General features: G+C 35.8%; 2 protein-coding genes across 3 annotated transcripts; both read right to left on the bottom strand.

Annotated features, from left to right (window-relative positions):
- Positions 1-2,258: 2,258 nt before the first annotated feature.
- On the bottom strand, positions 2,259-4,255 carry LOC127792418 (probable glutathione S-transferase). The gene is made up of 2 exons (XM_052322902.1): positions 3,762-4,255; positions 2,259-2,790 (listed from the first exon to the last, which is right to left on the bottom strand). The coding sequence occupies exons 1-2, from the start codon at positions 4,077-4,079 to the stop codon at positions 2,452-2,454; spliced, it is 657 nt and encodes a 218-aa protein (XP_052178862.1). The 5' UTR covers positions 4,080-4,255; the 3' UTR covers positions 2,259-2,451.
- Positions 2,259-10,113, bottom strand: LOC127792417 (glutathione S-transferase U25-like). Of its 2 annotated transcripts, XM_052322900.1 has the most exons (3): positions 9,639-10,113; positions 8,293-8,640; positions 2,259-2,448 (listed from the first exon to the last, which is right to left on the bottom strand). In XM_052322900.1, exons 1-2 carry the CDS (start codon positions 9,954-9,956, stop codon positions 8,296-8,298), a joined length of 663 nt encoding a protein of 220 aa, XP_052178860.1. In that variant the 5' UTR covers positions 9,957-10,113; the 3' UTR covers positions 2,259-2,448; positions 8,293-8,295. The 2 variants fall into 2 exon arrangements, with proteins under 2 accessions (XP_052178860.1, XP_052178859.1); XM_052322899.1 differs by lacking the exon at positions 2,259-2,448 and having other exon boundaries at positions 8,087-8,640; positions 9,639-10,111.
- Positions 10,114-17,017: the final 6,904 nt, after the last annotated feature.

Consider the following 17,017-nt stretch of genomic DNA (forward strand, 5'->3'; position numbering starts at 1 on the left):
CTACTCTCAACCTCTGGCAAATATTCAAAATCTATTAACACCTAATTAGTGATCAAAACGCCACAATCTGATGTTGGAATTCATGAATGATGTTGATGAATATTTTGTAATTCTCTCTATCTTTTTTTTTTTGTGATCTCTTCTCCATTTCTTCTGAATACTCTCATCTTCTTATTGTTTCTATTCGATATCTCCCTCTAAATTCTCTACTAATCTTTCAAAATTTCCTTTCACACCATAGCTTAACCCTAGGGATGTGGCAACCAATATCAAAGTAGCTAGGTGATTCCTAGCCTATCAGTTCATATATTCAAGTGAGTAGCAAATTCCGAGCAATTAGAATTCTTGACAATTTAGGACAAAAGTGTACACTGATTAGGATTGGTGAGTTGGAGATCACCTGGGTGAAGACCACGGCTATCTCCTTTGACTTTTCCAGCAAGTTGGTAGCAGACGAACCCAATGATGGCAGAAGGGACATGGATGAAACAATTGGAGTCACGGTTGGATGCAATGGAGCTAGGCATTCAACAGAACCAGGAGCAAATAGAAGGGAGATTAGAAACGATGGAGCTTGGCCTCCGCCAAACCCGAGAAGAACTGAGTCGAGGCCGAGCGGAAACGATGGCAATGGAAAGAAACCAGAGATAAGATTTCTCCTATTTCCAAGAGGAATTTTTTGGGTTTGGGCAATAGCTAAGCATAGTCTTAACCCTGTTCTCCAGGCTTCTAAAAGCGAGCTTGCCGATGGATTTTTCACTGAGGAACCTAGCTCCAATACTCGTAGGGGGCCGATCCGAACGTCACACTCTAGACCAAGCAATGGCAAATGAGCCACCCGAGATAAGGACGAAACCAGTGGCGAAGGGTGCTGAGGCCCATCAGAATTCAATTCTTATGCCAAGACTCGACATTCTAGTATTCAAAGGAGACAACCCAAGATAGTGGGTTTGCAGGTGTGAATGGTTTTTTTATCAATACTGGGTGGTGAAAGAGCATAAGGTAAACATAACAGCAACATACCTTAATGACACTAGGGATATATGGTTTCAAGGGTGGAGTTGGGGAAGAACAATCTTAAGCTGGCTGGAGTTTGTAAAAGGATTGTGAAACGAAAAATGGTGGGCATTCTAAAAGAATTTAACAAAATAAAGCAAAAAGGATCAGTGGACGAGTATCTCATGAGGTTTGAAGAACTTAAGGTGTTGATTGATGTCGCTCACCCCACGCTGGACAAAGCCTACATTGTATCTAGTTTCATCAGTGGGTTAAATGAGGAGTTACAACCAATAGTCAAGATGATGCAACCCACTACCGTCAATCAGGTTGCAGCAAAGGCCAAACTATATGAGATGGCCCTAAAGGCTATTTTTAAAAAGCACGGAGTTATAACAAAAAGGTATCCTCAAAGCAGTTAGGAGGTGGGAGAAAATGCTAGGAAGATAGCCTCAAATTAGACTCAGGGAAAAGAGCATCCTAGTGTTGCCAAATCTCTTATTATGGAGTCCAAGAGAAGATTTGGACTATGTTTTAAATGCGGGGACAAATTCAATTCAGGCCACCAATATAGAAGGCAATTGTTGCATATGGAGGGTTTAAAGGAAAAATATGAAGTAGGAGAGCCAGCTAGAGTTGGATAAAGGAACAACGGTAATAAGTTTCTTAGGAATAAGAAACATTTCAATGGGGGAAAATTTGTCACATTCCAAGGGTAGTATTTGTAATTTTAGTTTTTTTTATTTTTAATTTCTATTTATGTTATGACTATTTATCTTGTAACTAGAAACTGTTAAGATATTTTTTCTTTTTGTCTATTCTCCTATCTTATAGCTAAGGCAGTTACAACCTTTGTCGTGTAACTAAAGTGATTGCAGCTGTGAGCCTATATATTGAGCCACATCCTAACGTTGGAATTCATTAATGATATTGATGAATATTTTGTAATTCTTTCTAATCTTCTTCTTCTCTTTGTGATCTCTTCTCCCTTCTCTCGAATACTCTCATCTTTTTTATGTTTCTCTCTGATATCTCCCTTTAAATTCTCTATTAATCTTCCAAAATTCCCTTTCACACCATAGCTAAACCGTAGGGGTGTGACATGATGTTGGTTCAAATTTTCATGAGTATTTTGAATTCGTTATGTATTCACAGGGTTTGCCATTGTGGATCAAAACAGGCACTTTATGATGCATCTGGTTCCTCTTGTAGTATGTATATAGATCTACTTTAAACACACATAAATTGGTGAAACAAATCACTAAAATTGACATCAACACAATACATTATAGCATATTGTTAATACTTCAGATGAAACACTGAAAAACACAGATACAAACAACTACTCGAAGCCTTTACTTTATTATGAGCCACTCCTTACATAAACAACCAAATAGGGAGTGAAAAGGGCCAAGACATTCGTATCATTCACAACCATATCTCTGCTAAACCCTTCTACTTGGTCATGGCCTTCTTTCTGAGCTCCACAACGAAGTCAAAAAACTCTTGCTCATTAGGAAGACACTTGGAAACACTTTCCCGTTCAGCGCACCTGTGAGCCCAAGCAACAAGTTTTGGGCACTCAACCACCATGCTGAAGTTGCCAAAATGTTCAAACACATTGAACCATCTGTAGAATGAGATCAGTGACACATCCACAAAGCCAAAGCTGTCGCCCCCAAAATAAGTCTTGTCCCCCAGCTCTCCTTCCAGCAGCTTGAAGCAACCAATCAGCTCCTCCTTTGCTGCTGCTTCCCCTGTGGTTAGCCATATAAGCTTCCCTAAACTATATAACTGCGCACCACAAGAAAAAAAAAGAGAGAATTAATAAATTTCCCTAGCAAAAAATAAATAAATAAATAAAATTAAAAATGATGTTATTCATAATAAAGTTTGAGCATCTCGTATTGGAGATAAGGTACTTAGAGACATGATTAAAATAGTTTACTCATACGAGAAAAAACCCAATAAAGGGCGGTGAAAAGAGTTGATGGAATATAACAAGTAGTCCGCAAAAGAGAGAAAAAAACAAAAACAGAATTTGTGAAAAACACGTTGATTTGATATTAAGCATATAGGTCTCACTAAAAGATAAGGTAATAGATAGAAATAAATGAAAAGTTGGAATCCATGTAGCCAAAGCCCCACCTAATGGGATAAAAGCTTGATATTATTTTCTTGTTTTTCAACAACACTTCCTCCACTCTAAATTTCAGAGAACTCTTACTAGGTATTTATGGAAGTATCCATAAACGTACCTAAACAATCGTTCAGACATTTGCAGAGGATATAAAGCATAAACATATATAACGAAGTGAGCTGTGCAGTGCAAACTTCAAGTCACTCTAGGCCTTGTTTGTATTTGAGTTGGAAGCCAGGCAGGGGTGAGCTTGGAACTAAATTCAGTATTTAGGTATTTAGTGCAATGCTAATTTTTCCAACTCAAAGTAGGTGAGTTTGATCCTCAAACCCCAACCTCCTGATGTATGAGGTTGAGGTGAGTAAGTATTATTATCATATATTATAATAATAATACAATACTATAATATAATAACATTTTTATTAATAACTAAAACTCAGCTTAATAAATTTATCTTTTATGTAATCCAATCACCCTCACCTCAGCTCATTTTTGTAGCTCAATCCAAAGTGTGTCCGAGTCTACAGTTAAAGGTCATATTCCCAACAGATGCCATGAAAACTATCCCAACTTTAATGATAGAGACATTTGAACAAACACATGAAAGTCGTTCGAGGAATCTCACCTTCTTGTCAACGTAGTCGGCCCAGAACCTGGCATGGGCGCGCCGGTAAGGATCGGACGGCAGCAGAGGAGACCCACGTTTCCAGACTTCATCGATATACTGAACGATGATGAGGGATTCGCACACCGGCCGGCCGTTGTGAATCAACACGGGAATCTTTTTGTGAACGGGGTTCATCTGCAGGAGGAGAGGGCTCATGTTCTGGAGATTCTCTTCCCTGGTCTCGTACCCATCTACCCCCTTCTCCGCCAGGGCGATTCTCACCCTCATTCCGAAAGGGCTCGCCCAGATGTTCAGGAGGATGAGTTCTTCCGCCATTGATGCAGCTCCTGAGAGAAGCAGTGTTTGCTAATGTAGTGTTTTCTGATTCTGGGTGGGTGCCATGAGAGTGGGTTCGAGTGAGTATTTATGGAGGAGATTAGCTTGACCTTGAAGCTGAAAAATTCGGCAGTCAAATTTTCTCTCTTTCTGGGTTTCTGCGGTCTTGATCTTCGATGGGATTGTCATTGCTTGCATCATGTTTATAGGATTCAAATGTCTTTGCATTTGGAGCTCACGGCTGACATCTGTTTCCATTAATTTTTGTTATTAAAGATAACATTTTTAAAGGCAGGCTCACGTAAACCTTCACTTACACTCGATTTTATTTAATATTTTGAATTCCCTGAGAAGACAATTGATTGAAGTTAGTACTGTTGGATGCTATGCAAATTATGCATGCCCTGAGAAGACAATTGATTGAAGTTAATAATGTTGGATGCTATGCAAATTATTATTTCAATTTTTAATATATATATATATATATATATATTTGAGGGAGGAAAACCTCCCACGACTTCTCCCTTGATTAGCCACCTTTCGTCTCTTTTTTTTTTTCTTCTCTCCTTCTTCCTTCTCTGAAAATAAGGGTTCTTTTTTTGAAAAGAAAATGAGAATTCTCAAAAGAATTTATCACTAGAAAGAATTCTTAGAAGAATTAATAAATAGAATTTTCAGAAGAATTATTCTACAAAATTCTTGTTTTTTCAATTTTAATAACGTTCAATTTTATTGTAAGGTTTTAAAATTTGTACTAACTTTTTAGTCTGTAAATCGATGTATCTTGAAAAACAAATGTTAATTAATTTCTAGCACTTTCAATACGGCGACAAATCTATTTTAAGGGAACTGTATGCTACACAAATCTTGATTTTATTATCTCTTTATATATTATTGTGTTTTAATTTTTTTCTTACATAGTATTATATTATTTTAACATTTCTGTTCTGTTAATTTAAATATAGTATTACAATAATTATATTTTTGAGCAATAATTATAATATTATAATTATAAATATATTTATTATTTAATATAATTATTTTAATTATAATTGGTTAACAATCTTTAATCGGATAACGAAGGACAAGGAGTATAAGTACATTGAAAAAACAATTTATTACATTTTTTTAACAATTTGAGCACTCAAGACTGCCTTAGTAATACTACATGAACAAAATTTATGTCATGACGATTATAAATGAATATTTCTCAATAAATTATACCAAATATCTTTGAAATTTGATAAAAAAACAAAAACACCCTTTAACAAATTAAAAAAAAATGGCAAAGAACACCATTAACATTATAACAAAATGGTCTATTGTCCAATACAAATAACAATTATGTTGCCCTAAACACAATTACCTCCGACTAACTCACGTCAGATAATCGGATAATTGATCATTCTTCTAATATTATGTATCAGTTTTCCTTTAAAATTATTAAAGAATGATTATTATTTTTTTATAATTTCAAATATGCCTTTCACCTCGCCTTTCCTCTCTCTTTTTTAATTCTTTTTAATTATAGACCATCCGCCATGGTGTATCGACACCGAAGCCCCGAGAGAGAGAGACTTGGATCAATTGAAAGAGAGAAAATAATAATACCCACCTCTCCACCAATACCATGTCTCATATTCTCCTTTCTTTTTCTAAATCCATATCCCTCTTCAATCACAGTGGACTTGTAACAACTGTGGGCCCAACCCAACGACTCTGACCGTTGCAATTCATGAACCGAACAGGACTTCACTTGCAATCAACTCTCATTTCCCTCTCTCTCTCTCTCTCTCTCTTTCCTTTTCTCCTCTGCTCGCTTCCAATTTGTGGCAAACCCTAAATCAAACCCCTATCAAACTGCACTAGGACCGATTGGGAGAGAAATAGAGCAAAATTTGTGTTGGATTGGCGAAGCTTGTCACTAGAGATAATAGAGATGGAAGGATGGAGATGTGAGAGAAAACGATGCCAAAGGATGTGAGACTCCTACTGTTGCTGTTGAAGAAGATGAATTGCTCGACCTAAAGAAGTGATGATCGAACAAATTGTATTGTGGGATGGAAAGAGAGAGACTGAGGCTAAGAGAAAGAGATATGAGACTTTACGTAAAATGGTCTACTTCATGCAACAAATACCCTATGAGAGTAATCACTAATCATTTTCATTTTTAATATATATTATCAAGACTCTCTTTTGTTTTAATACCAAATCTCAAGGGCACTCAATACAACTTACCCAATTTTCTTTATGTTAATGATGTTTCACAATAATAAAATTATTGTAACACCTAATTAATAGTGATCAAAACGCCAAGCATAATGCAGGACAGGAGGTCTTACACAATCTATCCAAACTTTTAACTAAAGAAATTAATGTTCAGGGTGCAACTAATCCAGACTAGTGTTCTGGGCTCATTTCATTTATAAACCATTCGTTGGCAGTATATGATGCATATCTGAATCAATGAAATACAGAAGAATACTAGCTTCCCAGTAGATGAGAGGACAATTCCAACTATTTTTTTCATTTTCTGTTCCATTTTTTGGAAGTAAAAAGACTGAATTAATATAGATCCAAGAGCACCATTCCAACCACATTTTTATGGGAAAATTCAATGCATCCATAAAATAAGGATGGTATACCAACCTTCATAGTTGCAAATGAGAAAAAACTTTCAGCAATCTGCCTAACTCGGCCCTTTAATCTCAAGTTTGACCAGTGAGGCACCTATGTACCAATTGATGAAACATCAAATGAATATGAAGCCATGTCAATTGTCAAATGTTAGGACAAGAAAGAACTCACAACCAGAAAAACCAACCTTGGCATCAATGAAGTGTCGTATTCCAAGGTAGTATTTGTAATTTTGATTTTATTTTCTATTTTTAATTTTTATTTCTATTATGGCTATTTGTCAATTAAAGGATCGGTGGACGAGTATCTTGTGAGGTTTGAAGAACTTAAGGTGTTGATTGATGTCGCTCACCCCACACTAGACAAAGTCTACTTTGTATCCAGTTTCATCAATGGGTTAAATGAGGAGTTACGATCGATAGTCAAGATGATGCAGCCCACTACCGTCAATCAAGTTGCAGCAAAGGCCAAACTGTAGGAGATGGCCCTAAATGTTATTTTTAAAAAGCACGGAACTATAACAGAAAGATATCCTCAAAGCAGTCAGTAGGTGAGAAAAAATGCTAGGAATGCAACCTCAAATTGGACTCAAGGAAAATAGCATCCTAGTGTTGCCAAATCTCTTATTATGGAGTCCAAGAAAAGACTTAGACTATGCTTTAAATACGGGGACAAATTCAGTCTGGGCCACCAATATAGAAAGCAATTGTTGCATATAGAGGGTTTAAAGAAAAAAGATGAAGTAGGAGAGCCAATCGAAGTTGGATAAAGGAACGGCGATAATAACTTTCTTGTGGATAAGAAACATTTCAATGGGAGAAAATTTATCACATTCCAAGAGTAGTATTTGTAATTTTAGTTTTTTTTTTATTTTTAATTTCTATTTATGTTATGACTATTTGTCTTATTACTAGAGACTGTTAGGATATTTTTTCTTTTTGTCTATTCCCTTATCTTATAGCTAAGGCAGTTACAGTCTTTGTCATGTGACTAAAATGATTGCAACTATGAGCCTATATATTGAGACACATCCTGACGTTGGAATTCATTAATGATATTAATGAATATTTTGTAATTCTCTTTAATTTTCTTCTCTTTGTGATATCTTCTCCCTTTCTCTTGAATACTTTCATCTTCTTGATGTTTCTCTCTGATATCTCTCTTTAAATTCTCTATTAATCTTCCAAAATTCCCTTTCACACCATAGCTAAACCGTAGGGGTGTGACATGAAGTTGGTTCAAATTTTCACAAGTAAATTGAATTCGTTATGTATTCACAGGGTTTGCCATTGTGGATCAAAACAGGCACTTTATGATGCATCTGGTTCCTCTTGTAGTATGTATATAGATCTACTTTAAACACACATAAATTGGTGAAACAAATCACTAAAATTGACATCAACACAATACATTATAGCATATTGTTAATACTTCAGATGAAACACTGAAAAACACAGATACAGACAACTACTCGAAGCCCTACTTTATTATGAGCCACTCCTTACATAAACAACCAAATAGGGAGTGAAATGGGCCAAGACATTCGTATCATTCACAACCATATCTCTGCTAAAACCTTCTACTTGGTCATGGCCTTCTTTCTGAGCTCCACAACGAAGTCAAAAAACTCTTTCTCATTAGGAAGACACTTGGAAACACTTTCCCTTTCAGCGCACCTGTGAGCCCAAGCAACAAGTTTTGGGCACTCAGCCACCATGCTGAAGTTGCCAAAATGTTCAAACACATTGAACCAGCTGTAGAATGGGATCAGTGACACATCCACAAAGCCAAAGCTGTCGCCCCCAAAATAAGTCTTGTCCCCCAGCTCTCCTTCCAGCAGCTTGAAGCAACCAATCAGCTCCTCCTTTGCTGCTGCATGGGCTTCCCCTGTGGCTAGCCATATCAGCTTCCCTAAACTATATAACTGCGCACCACAAGAAAAAAAGAAGAGAGAATTAATAAATTTCCCTAGCAAAAATTAAATAAATAAATAAATTAAATTAAAAATGATGTTATTCATAATAAAGTTTGAGCATCTCCAATTGAAGATAAAGTACTTAGAGACGTGATTAAAGTAGTTTACTCATGTGAGAAAAAACCCAATAAAGGGCGGTGAAAAGAGTTGATGGAATATAACAAGTAGTCAGCAAAAGAGAGAAAAAAACAAAAACAGAATTTGTGGGAAACACGTTGATTTGATATTAAGCATATAGGCCTCACTAAAAGGTAAGGTAATAGATAGAAATAAATGAAAAGTTGGAATCCATGTAGCCAAAGCCCCACCTAATGGGATAAAAGCTTGATATTATTTTCTTGTTTTTCAACAACACTTCCTCCACTCTACATTTCAGAGAACTCTTACTAGGTATTTATGGAAGTATCCATAAACGTACCTAAACAATCGTTCAGACATTTACAGAGGATACGAAGCATAAACATATATAACGAAGTGAGCTGTGCAGTGCAAACTTCAAGTCACTCTAGGCCTTGTTTGTATTTGAGTTGGAAGCCAGGCGGGGGTGAGCTTGGAACTAAATTCAGTATTTAGGTATTTAGTGCAATGCTAATTTTTCCAACTCAAAGTAGGTGAGTTTGATCCTCAAACCCCAACCTCCTGATGTATGAGGTTGAGGTGAGTTTGAGTGAGTTAAAGTTTTCTAATTTTTATAATATTATCATATTATAATAATAATACAATACTATAATATAATAACATTTTTATTAATAACTAAAACTCAACTTAATAAATTTATCTTTTATGTAATCCAATCAACCTCACCTCAGCTCATTTTTGTAGCTCAATCCAAAGAGTGTTAGTCTACCGTTGAAGGTCATATTCCCAACAGATGCCATGAAAACTATCCCAACTTTAATGACAGAGACATTTGAACAAACACATGAAAGTCGTTCGAGGAATCTCACCTTCTTGTCAACGTAGTCGGCCCAGAACCTGGCATGGGCGCGCCGGTAAGGATCGGACGGCAGCAGAGGAGACCCACGTTTCCAGACTTCGTCGATGTACTGAACGATGATGAGGGATTCGCACACCGGCCGGCCGTTGTGAATCAACACGGGAATCTGTTTGTGAACGGGGTTCATCTGCAGGAGGAGAGGGCTCTTGTTCTGGAGATTCTCTTCCCTGGTCTCGTACCCATCTATCCCCTTCTCCGCCAGGGCGATTCTCACCCTCATCCCGAAAGGGCTCGCCCAGATGTTCAGGAGGATCAGTTCGTCCGCCATTGATGCAGCTCCTGAGAGAAGCAGTGTTTGCTAATGTAGTGTTTTCTGATTCTGGGTGGGTGCCATGAGAGTGGGTTCGAGTGAGTATTTATGGAGGAGATTAGCTTGACCTTGAAGCTGAAAAATTCGGCAGTCAAATTTTCTCTCTTTCTGGGTTTCTGCGGTCTTGATCTTCGATGGGATTGTCATTGCTTGCATCATGTTTACAGGATTCAAATGTCTTTGCATTTGGAGCTCACGGCTGACATCTTTTTCCATTAATTTTTGTTATTAAAGATGACATTTTTAAAGGCAGGCTCACGTAAACCTTCAGTTACACTCAATTCTATTTAATATTTACTAAATATAACATCAACCGTGTTAGGTGACAGACTTAGGTTCCATTTATTTAAGATTGTAAAATATTATAAGTAATATCTTATTATAATTATGATATACCTTTTATCATTACATAATTTATCTCATGTAGTACTAATAGATTGTTACATAATTTATCTCACATAATACTAATAGATTGTTGAGGGTATGGTCGCCTATTTAAATTTTTTTATTTACGTATCTTTTACAAGAAGAGTTTATCGTATCATTTACATCTAAGTAAAATCTTATCAAAAATTTAACCACAGTTTCATGCTTTCTAAAATAAATAAACTTGTGAACCATAAGATACTATTAAGTCATAGAATATGGAACAAGAAGAAGCTCACTGAAAAATTTGTATATGTACGTGTTCAAATTGATATTTGGGTAAATAAAAAATTAATTAAAAAATAATTTGAAATATGTGTATTATAATATATAATTTATATTATTATAAAAGTAAAAAAAATACAAAAAATATATTATATATTAAATTATGAGAGTGTACTATGCATATATTGTGAAGACGTCTTATTAAAGTTAATAAGTTTGGATACTATGCAAATTACTATTTTAATTTTTAATATATATATATATATATATAATTGAGGGAGGAAAACCTCCCACCAGTTCTCCCTTAATTAGCCACCTTTCTCCCTTAATTGGCCACCTGTCTGCTCTTTCTTCTTCTTCCTTTTCCATCTTATTTTCTCTTCTCTCCTTCTTCTTCCTCTTATGTAAATAAGGGTTCTTTTTCTAAAAAAAAAAAAAGAATTCTCGAAAGAATTTATCAATAGAAAGAAGTCTTAGAAGAATTAATAAATAGAATTTTCAGAAGAATTATTCTACAAAATTCTTGTTTTTCTAATTTTAATAATGTTCAATTTTACTGTAAAGTTTTAAAATTTGTGCTAACTTTTCAGTCTGTAAATCGTTGTATCCCGAAAAACAAACGCTAATTAACTTTTAGCACCTTCAATAAGACAGCGAATCTATTTTGAGAGAACTGTGTGTTACACAAATCTTGATTTTATCATCTCTTTATATATTGTTGTGTTTTTATTTTTTCCTTACATAATATTATATTATTTTAATATTTCTATTATGTTGATTTAAATACAGTATTACAATAATTATATTTTTGAGAAATAATTATAATATTATAATTATAAATATATTTATTGTTCAATATAATTATTTTAATTATAGTTGGCTAACAATCTTTAATGGGATAATGAAGAGCAGAGAGTATAAGTACATTGAAGAAAAATTTTATTATATTTTTCTAACAATTTGAACACTCGAGACTGCTTTAGTAATACTACATAAACAATATTTATGTCATGACAATTATAAATGAGTATTTCTCAATAAATTATACTAAATATCTTTGAAAATTGACCAAAAAAAACAAAAACACCCTTTAATATATTAAAAAAAATGGCAAAGAGCACCATTAACGTTATAGTAGAATGGTCTATTATTCGATGCAAATAACAATTATGCTGCCCTAAACTTAATTATTTTCGATTAACCTCAGTTGAACAACAAATCATTCTTCTAATATTATAAGTGATGTAACCCTTTTCCCTCAAAATTATTAAGGAATGATTGTTAATTTTTTATAATTTCAAAGACACGTCACCTCACCTCACCTTTTCTTGAGTCGTTCAACAGGCCCGATGGGTCTGTCGAGCGGCTCACAAAGATGGGGCAAAAAGACAATTTTGCCCTTGCTCACTTTACAAATTTACAAAGCGGGTCACTGCCCCCCTCGTTTTGCACGTCTCCCCTGCCTGCCATGGCCACCGCTCGCCTCTCCGTCACGCCTCGCTGCAGTCGCCCGACCTCACCTCCGTCTCCTCATTGCCATCACCGCCTCGCCTTGTCGATAGTCGATGCAACGACTGTCGGCGAGGCGACGGAGGCGAGGCACAGCGAAAAGGCGAGCGACGGCCATGGCAAGTAGGGGAAACGCGCAAAGCGGGGGGGAATCCATGGGAGGGGGAGAGCAAGGTGTGGGAGCAAAATGGTCTTTTTGCCCCCTTTCTGTAAACCCGTCGATAAGCTCGTCGGGCTCTCTAGCATTTTCCTATTTTCTCTCTCTTTTTTAATTCTTTTTAATTATAGACCATCCACCATGGTGTATCAACACAGAAGCCCCAAGAAAGAGAGAGAGACTTGATCAATTGAAAGAGAAAAAATAATAATACCCATCTCTCCACCAATGCCATGTCTCATATTCCTTTCTTTTCCTAAATCTATATCCACCTTCAATCACAGTGGACTTGTAACAACTGTGGGCCCAACCCAATGACTCTGACCTATGTTGCACAGAAACGGAAACAGAAAATGCAGAAACGGTATTTTTCAAAAAAGTTAGGAAACGAAAACATAGGGTAAATTGTAATTTTAAAAAATATAGGGGTGTATGTGAAATTAATATATAATTTATATACTATAAATCATATTAAGTTATAATTTTGCAAACCCTAGATATATTATTACCCTAGACTATTACCCACAAGCTCTCAGAGACCCACGCCGCTTGTTGTCAATGGCCGACTGCCGCTACTTCCTCCGTCTGCCACCGTCGTCGACCCGTCGCCTCTCTTGCCGTCGACGCGTCTGTTGCCCTCGCCCTTGCCCTCATCGTCTATCTCGCCTTTCTCATAGTCGATCTTTGCCATCGTTGCTGCCTCTCTTGGTCGCCATCGACGAGTCTCTTACCCTCACCCTCGCCTTCATCTCGCCTCTCTACCAGTCGAAGCGTCTCTACCACCGTCGTTCGCCTCTCCCGCCATCGACGAGTCTCTTGCCCTCACCATCGCGTTCAATCTCGCATCTCTCATAGTCGAAGCGTTTCTACCGTCGTCACTCGCCTCTCACCCTCGTCGTCGCCCACCGCAGTACACCATCTCTCACCTTGACCATCGTTGCATACTCCATATCTCGCCTCGCTGCCAACCACCGTCGCCTCACCTCTCGATGATTGTTGTCTTCCTCACAGCAGGTGAGCGACCGTGGTCGCTGGAAACACGTTTCAAGTGTGAAACACATTTCCCATATTTTTTGTAAATTGCGAAACCGCCCCCAGAACGTTTCGTAATTTACAGAAACGTTCCGAAGGCCGTTTCGGGTCTTCTTCGAGGTTTCCAAAATGGAAAACGATTCGAAAATACCGAAACGATACCTCCGAGCTGTTTCCGTGCTTCATAGACTCTGACCGCTGCAATTGATGAATCGAACAAGACTTTGCAATCAATTCTCATTCCCCCCTCTCTCTTTCCTTTTCTCCTTTGCTTGCTTCCAATTTGTGGCAAATCCTGAATCAAACCCCTGTCAAACTGCACTAGGACCGATTTGGAGAGAAATAGAGCAAAATTTGTGTTGGATTGGCGAAGCTTGTCACTAGAGATGATATAGATGGAAGGATGGGGATGTGAGAGAAAACGATGCCAAATGATGTGAGACTCCTACTGTTGCTGTTGAAGAAGACGAATTGCTCGACCTAAAGAAGTGATGATCAAACAAATTGTGGGATGGAAAGAGAGAGACTGAGGCTAAGAGACAGAGATGTGAGAGATTACGTAAAATGGTCTTATTCAAGCAACAAATACCCTATGAGAGTAATCACTAATCATTTTCATTTTTAATATATATTATCAGGACTCTTTTTGTTTTAATACCAAACCTCAAGGGCACTCAATATAACTTACCCAATTTTCTTTATGTTAATGATGTTTTACAATAATAAAATTATTGTAACACCTAATTAATAGTGATCAAAACGCCAAGCATAATGTAGGACAGGAGGTCTTACACAATCTATCCAAACTTTTAACTAAAAAAATTAATGTTCAGGGTGCAACTAATCCAGATAGGTGTTCTGGGCTCATTTCATTCATAAACCATTCGTTGGCAGTATGGTGCTGCATATCTGAATCAACGAAATACAGAAGAATACTAGCTTCCCAGTAGATGAGAGGACAATTCCAACTCCTTTTTCATTTTCTGTTCCATTTTTTTGAAGTAAAAAAGACTGAATTAATATAGATCCAAGAGCACCATTCCAACCACATTTTTATGGGAAAAACTCAATGCATCCATAAAATAATTAAATAAGGATGGTATACCAACCTCCATAGTTGCAAATGAGAAAAAACTTTCAGCAATCTGCCTAACTCGGCCCTTTAATCTCAAGTTTGACCAGTGAGGCACCTATGTACCAATTGATGAAACATCAAATGAATATGAAGCCATGTCAATTGTCAAACATTAGGAGAAGAAAGAACACAAAACCAGAAAAACCAACCTTGGCATCAATGAAGTGTCATATTCCAAGGTAGTATTTGTAATTTTGATATTATTTTCTATTTTTAATTTTTATTTCTGTTATGCTTATTTGTGAGCTAAAAGATGTTAGGATATTTTTTCTTTTTTCTTTTCCCTTTTATCCTGTAATTAAGGTGGTTATAGTCTTTGTCCTATAACTAAAGTGGTTGCAGTTGTAAACCTATATATTGAGCCAGAATCTCTTGAAATTCATGAATGATATTAATGAATATTTTATAATTATCTCTAATCTTTTTTTTCTCCCTTTGATCTCTTCTCCCCTTTCTTTAGAATACTCTCATTTTCTTATTATTTATATCTCCTCCTAAATTCTCTATTAATCTTTCAAAATTCATTTTCACACCATAGCTCAACCCTATGGGTGTGACATAAAGTTGGTTCAAATTTTCAAAAGGATTCAAATGTTTATAGGATTCAAATTCCCTTTGACATGTTGTCATTGCATGCATCATGTTATAGGATTCAAATGTCTTTGCATTTGGAGCTCACGGCTGACGTCTGTTTCCGTTAACTTTTGTTATTAAAGATAACATTTTTAAAGGCAGGCTCCCATAAACCTTCTGTTACACTCAATTTTATTTAATATTTACTAAATATAACATCAACCATGTTCGGTGACAGACTTAAGTTCCATTTATTTAAGATTGTAAAATATTAGAAGTAATATCTTATTATAATTATGACAAACCTTTTATCATTACATAATTTATCTCATGTAGTACTAATAGATTGTTACATAATTTATTTGTTAGAGAGTCTGTTCGCCTATTTAAATTCTCTTATTACTGTATCTCTCACAAGAAAAATTTATCGTGTCATTTACACATTCTAATTAAAATCTTATTAAAAATTAAAAATTTAATAACAATTTCATATTTTTTAAAATAAATAAACTTGCAAACCGTATGATTAAAATACTATTAAGTCAGAATATAGAACAAGAAGCTGACAGAAAAATTTGAACACTCAAGACCAATTTAGTAATACTACAAGAACAAAATTTGTCATGACAATTATAAATGAATATTTCTCAATAAATTACACCAAATACCTTTAATAATTGATCAAAAAAACAAAGGCACCCTTTAATGTATTAAAAAAAAAAAAGAAAAAGAGCACCATTCTTCTAATATTATAAACTATGTATCACTTTTCCCCATAACTATTAAAGAATGACTGTTAATTTTTTATAATTTCAAAAATGCCTTTCACCTCGTCTTTCCTCTCTTCTTTTTAATTTTTTTTAATTATAGACCATCCACCATGGTGTATCGACACCGAAGCCCCAAGACAGAGAGAGAGAGAGACTTGGATCAATTGAAAAAGAGAAAATAGTAATACCCACCTCTCGACCAATACCATGTCTCATATTCTCCTTTTTTTCCTAAATCTATATCCCTCTTCAATCATAGTGGGCTTGTAACAACTGTGGGCCCAACCCAATGACAGACCGCTGCAATTGATGAACCGAATAGGTCTTCACTTGCAATCAACTCTCATTTCCCTCTCTCTCTCTCTCTTTTCTTTTCTCCTCTGCTCGCTTCCAATTTGTGGCAAACCCTCAATCAAACCCCTATCAAACTGCACTAGGACCAATTGGCAGAAGCTTGTCACTAGAGATGATAGAGATGGAAGGATGGGAATGTGAGAGAACACGATGCCAAAGGATCTAAGACTCACTGTCGCTGTTGAAGAAGATGAATTGCTCGACCTAAAAAAGTGATGATCGAACAAATTGTATTGTGGGATGGAAAGAGAGAGTCAGAGACTAAGAGAAAGAGATACGAGAGTTTACATGATCCACTTCATGCAACAAATACCATATGAGAGTAATCGTTAATCATTTTCATTTTTTATATATATTATCAAGACTCTTTTTGTTTTAATACCAAACCTCAAGGGCACTCAATATAACTTACCCAATATTCTTTATGTTAATGATGTTTTACAATAATAAAATTATTACAATAAAAAATTGTACTTACCAACAAATTAGTATAAAGAAAATAAACAATATAATTATGTTTTTAGTTTTAGTTTTAGTTTTAAGATTTAAGTATTAATTTGGAGGCAAAAATCACTTTTAGCCTGTACACCTTAGCTATATTTATGCACAACACATACAATGCATATAGTTTCTTAACTATTTGTAATAAAATGAGTTGGGTCAAATTCGGCATCACCTCAAGCCCAACCCAAATTTATAATTGGATTGAAAATGATCCAATTTGATGCTCAAGAGGGTGCAATTCCCTTTTATCCTGAGGCTTTGTAATTGTTCCAACACAAAAATAAAAAAGAGGGGGTGGGGGTTAAGATAAACATTTCAATCCTTCGGATTGCTT

This window comes from Diospyros lotus, chromosome 15 (genome assembly GCF_014633365.1).
Source record: "Diospyros lotus cultivar Yz01 chromosome 15, ASM1463336v1, whole genome shotgun sequence".
Lineage (NCBI taxonomy): Eukaryota > Viridiplantae > Streptophyta > Magnoliopsida > Ericales > Ebenaceae > Diospyros > Diospyros lotus.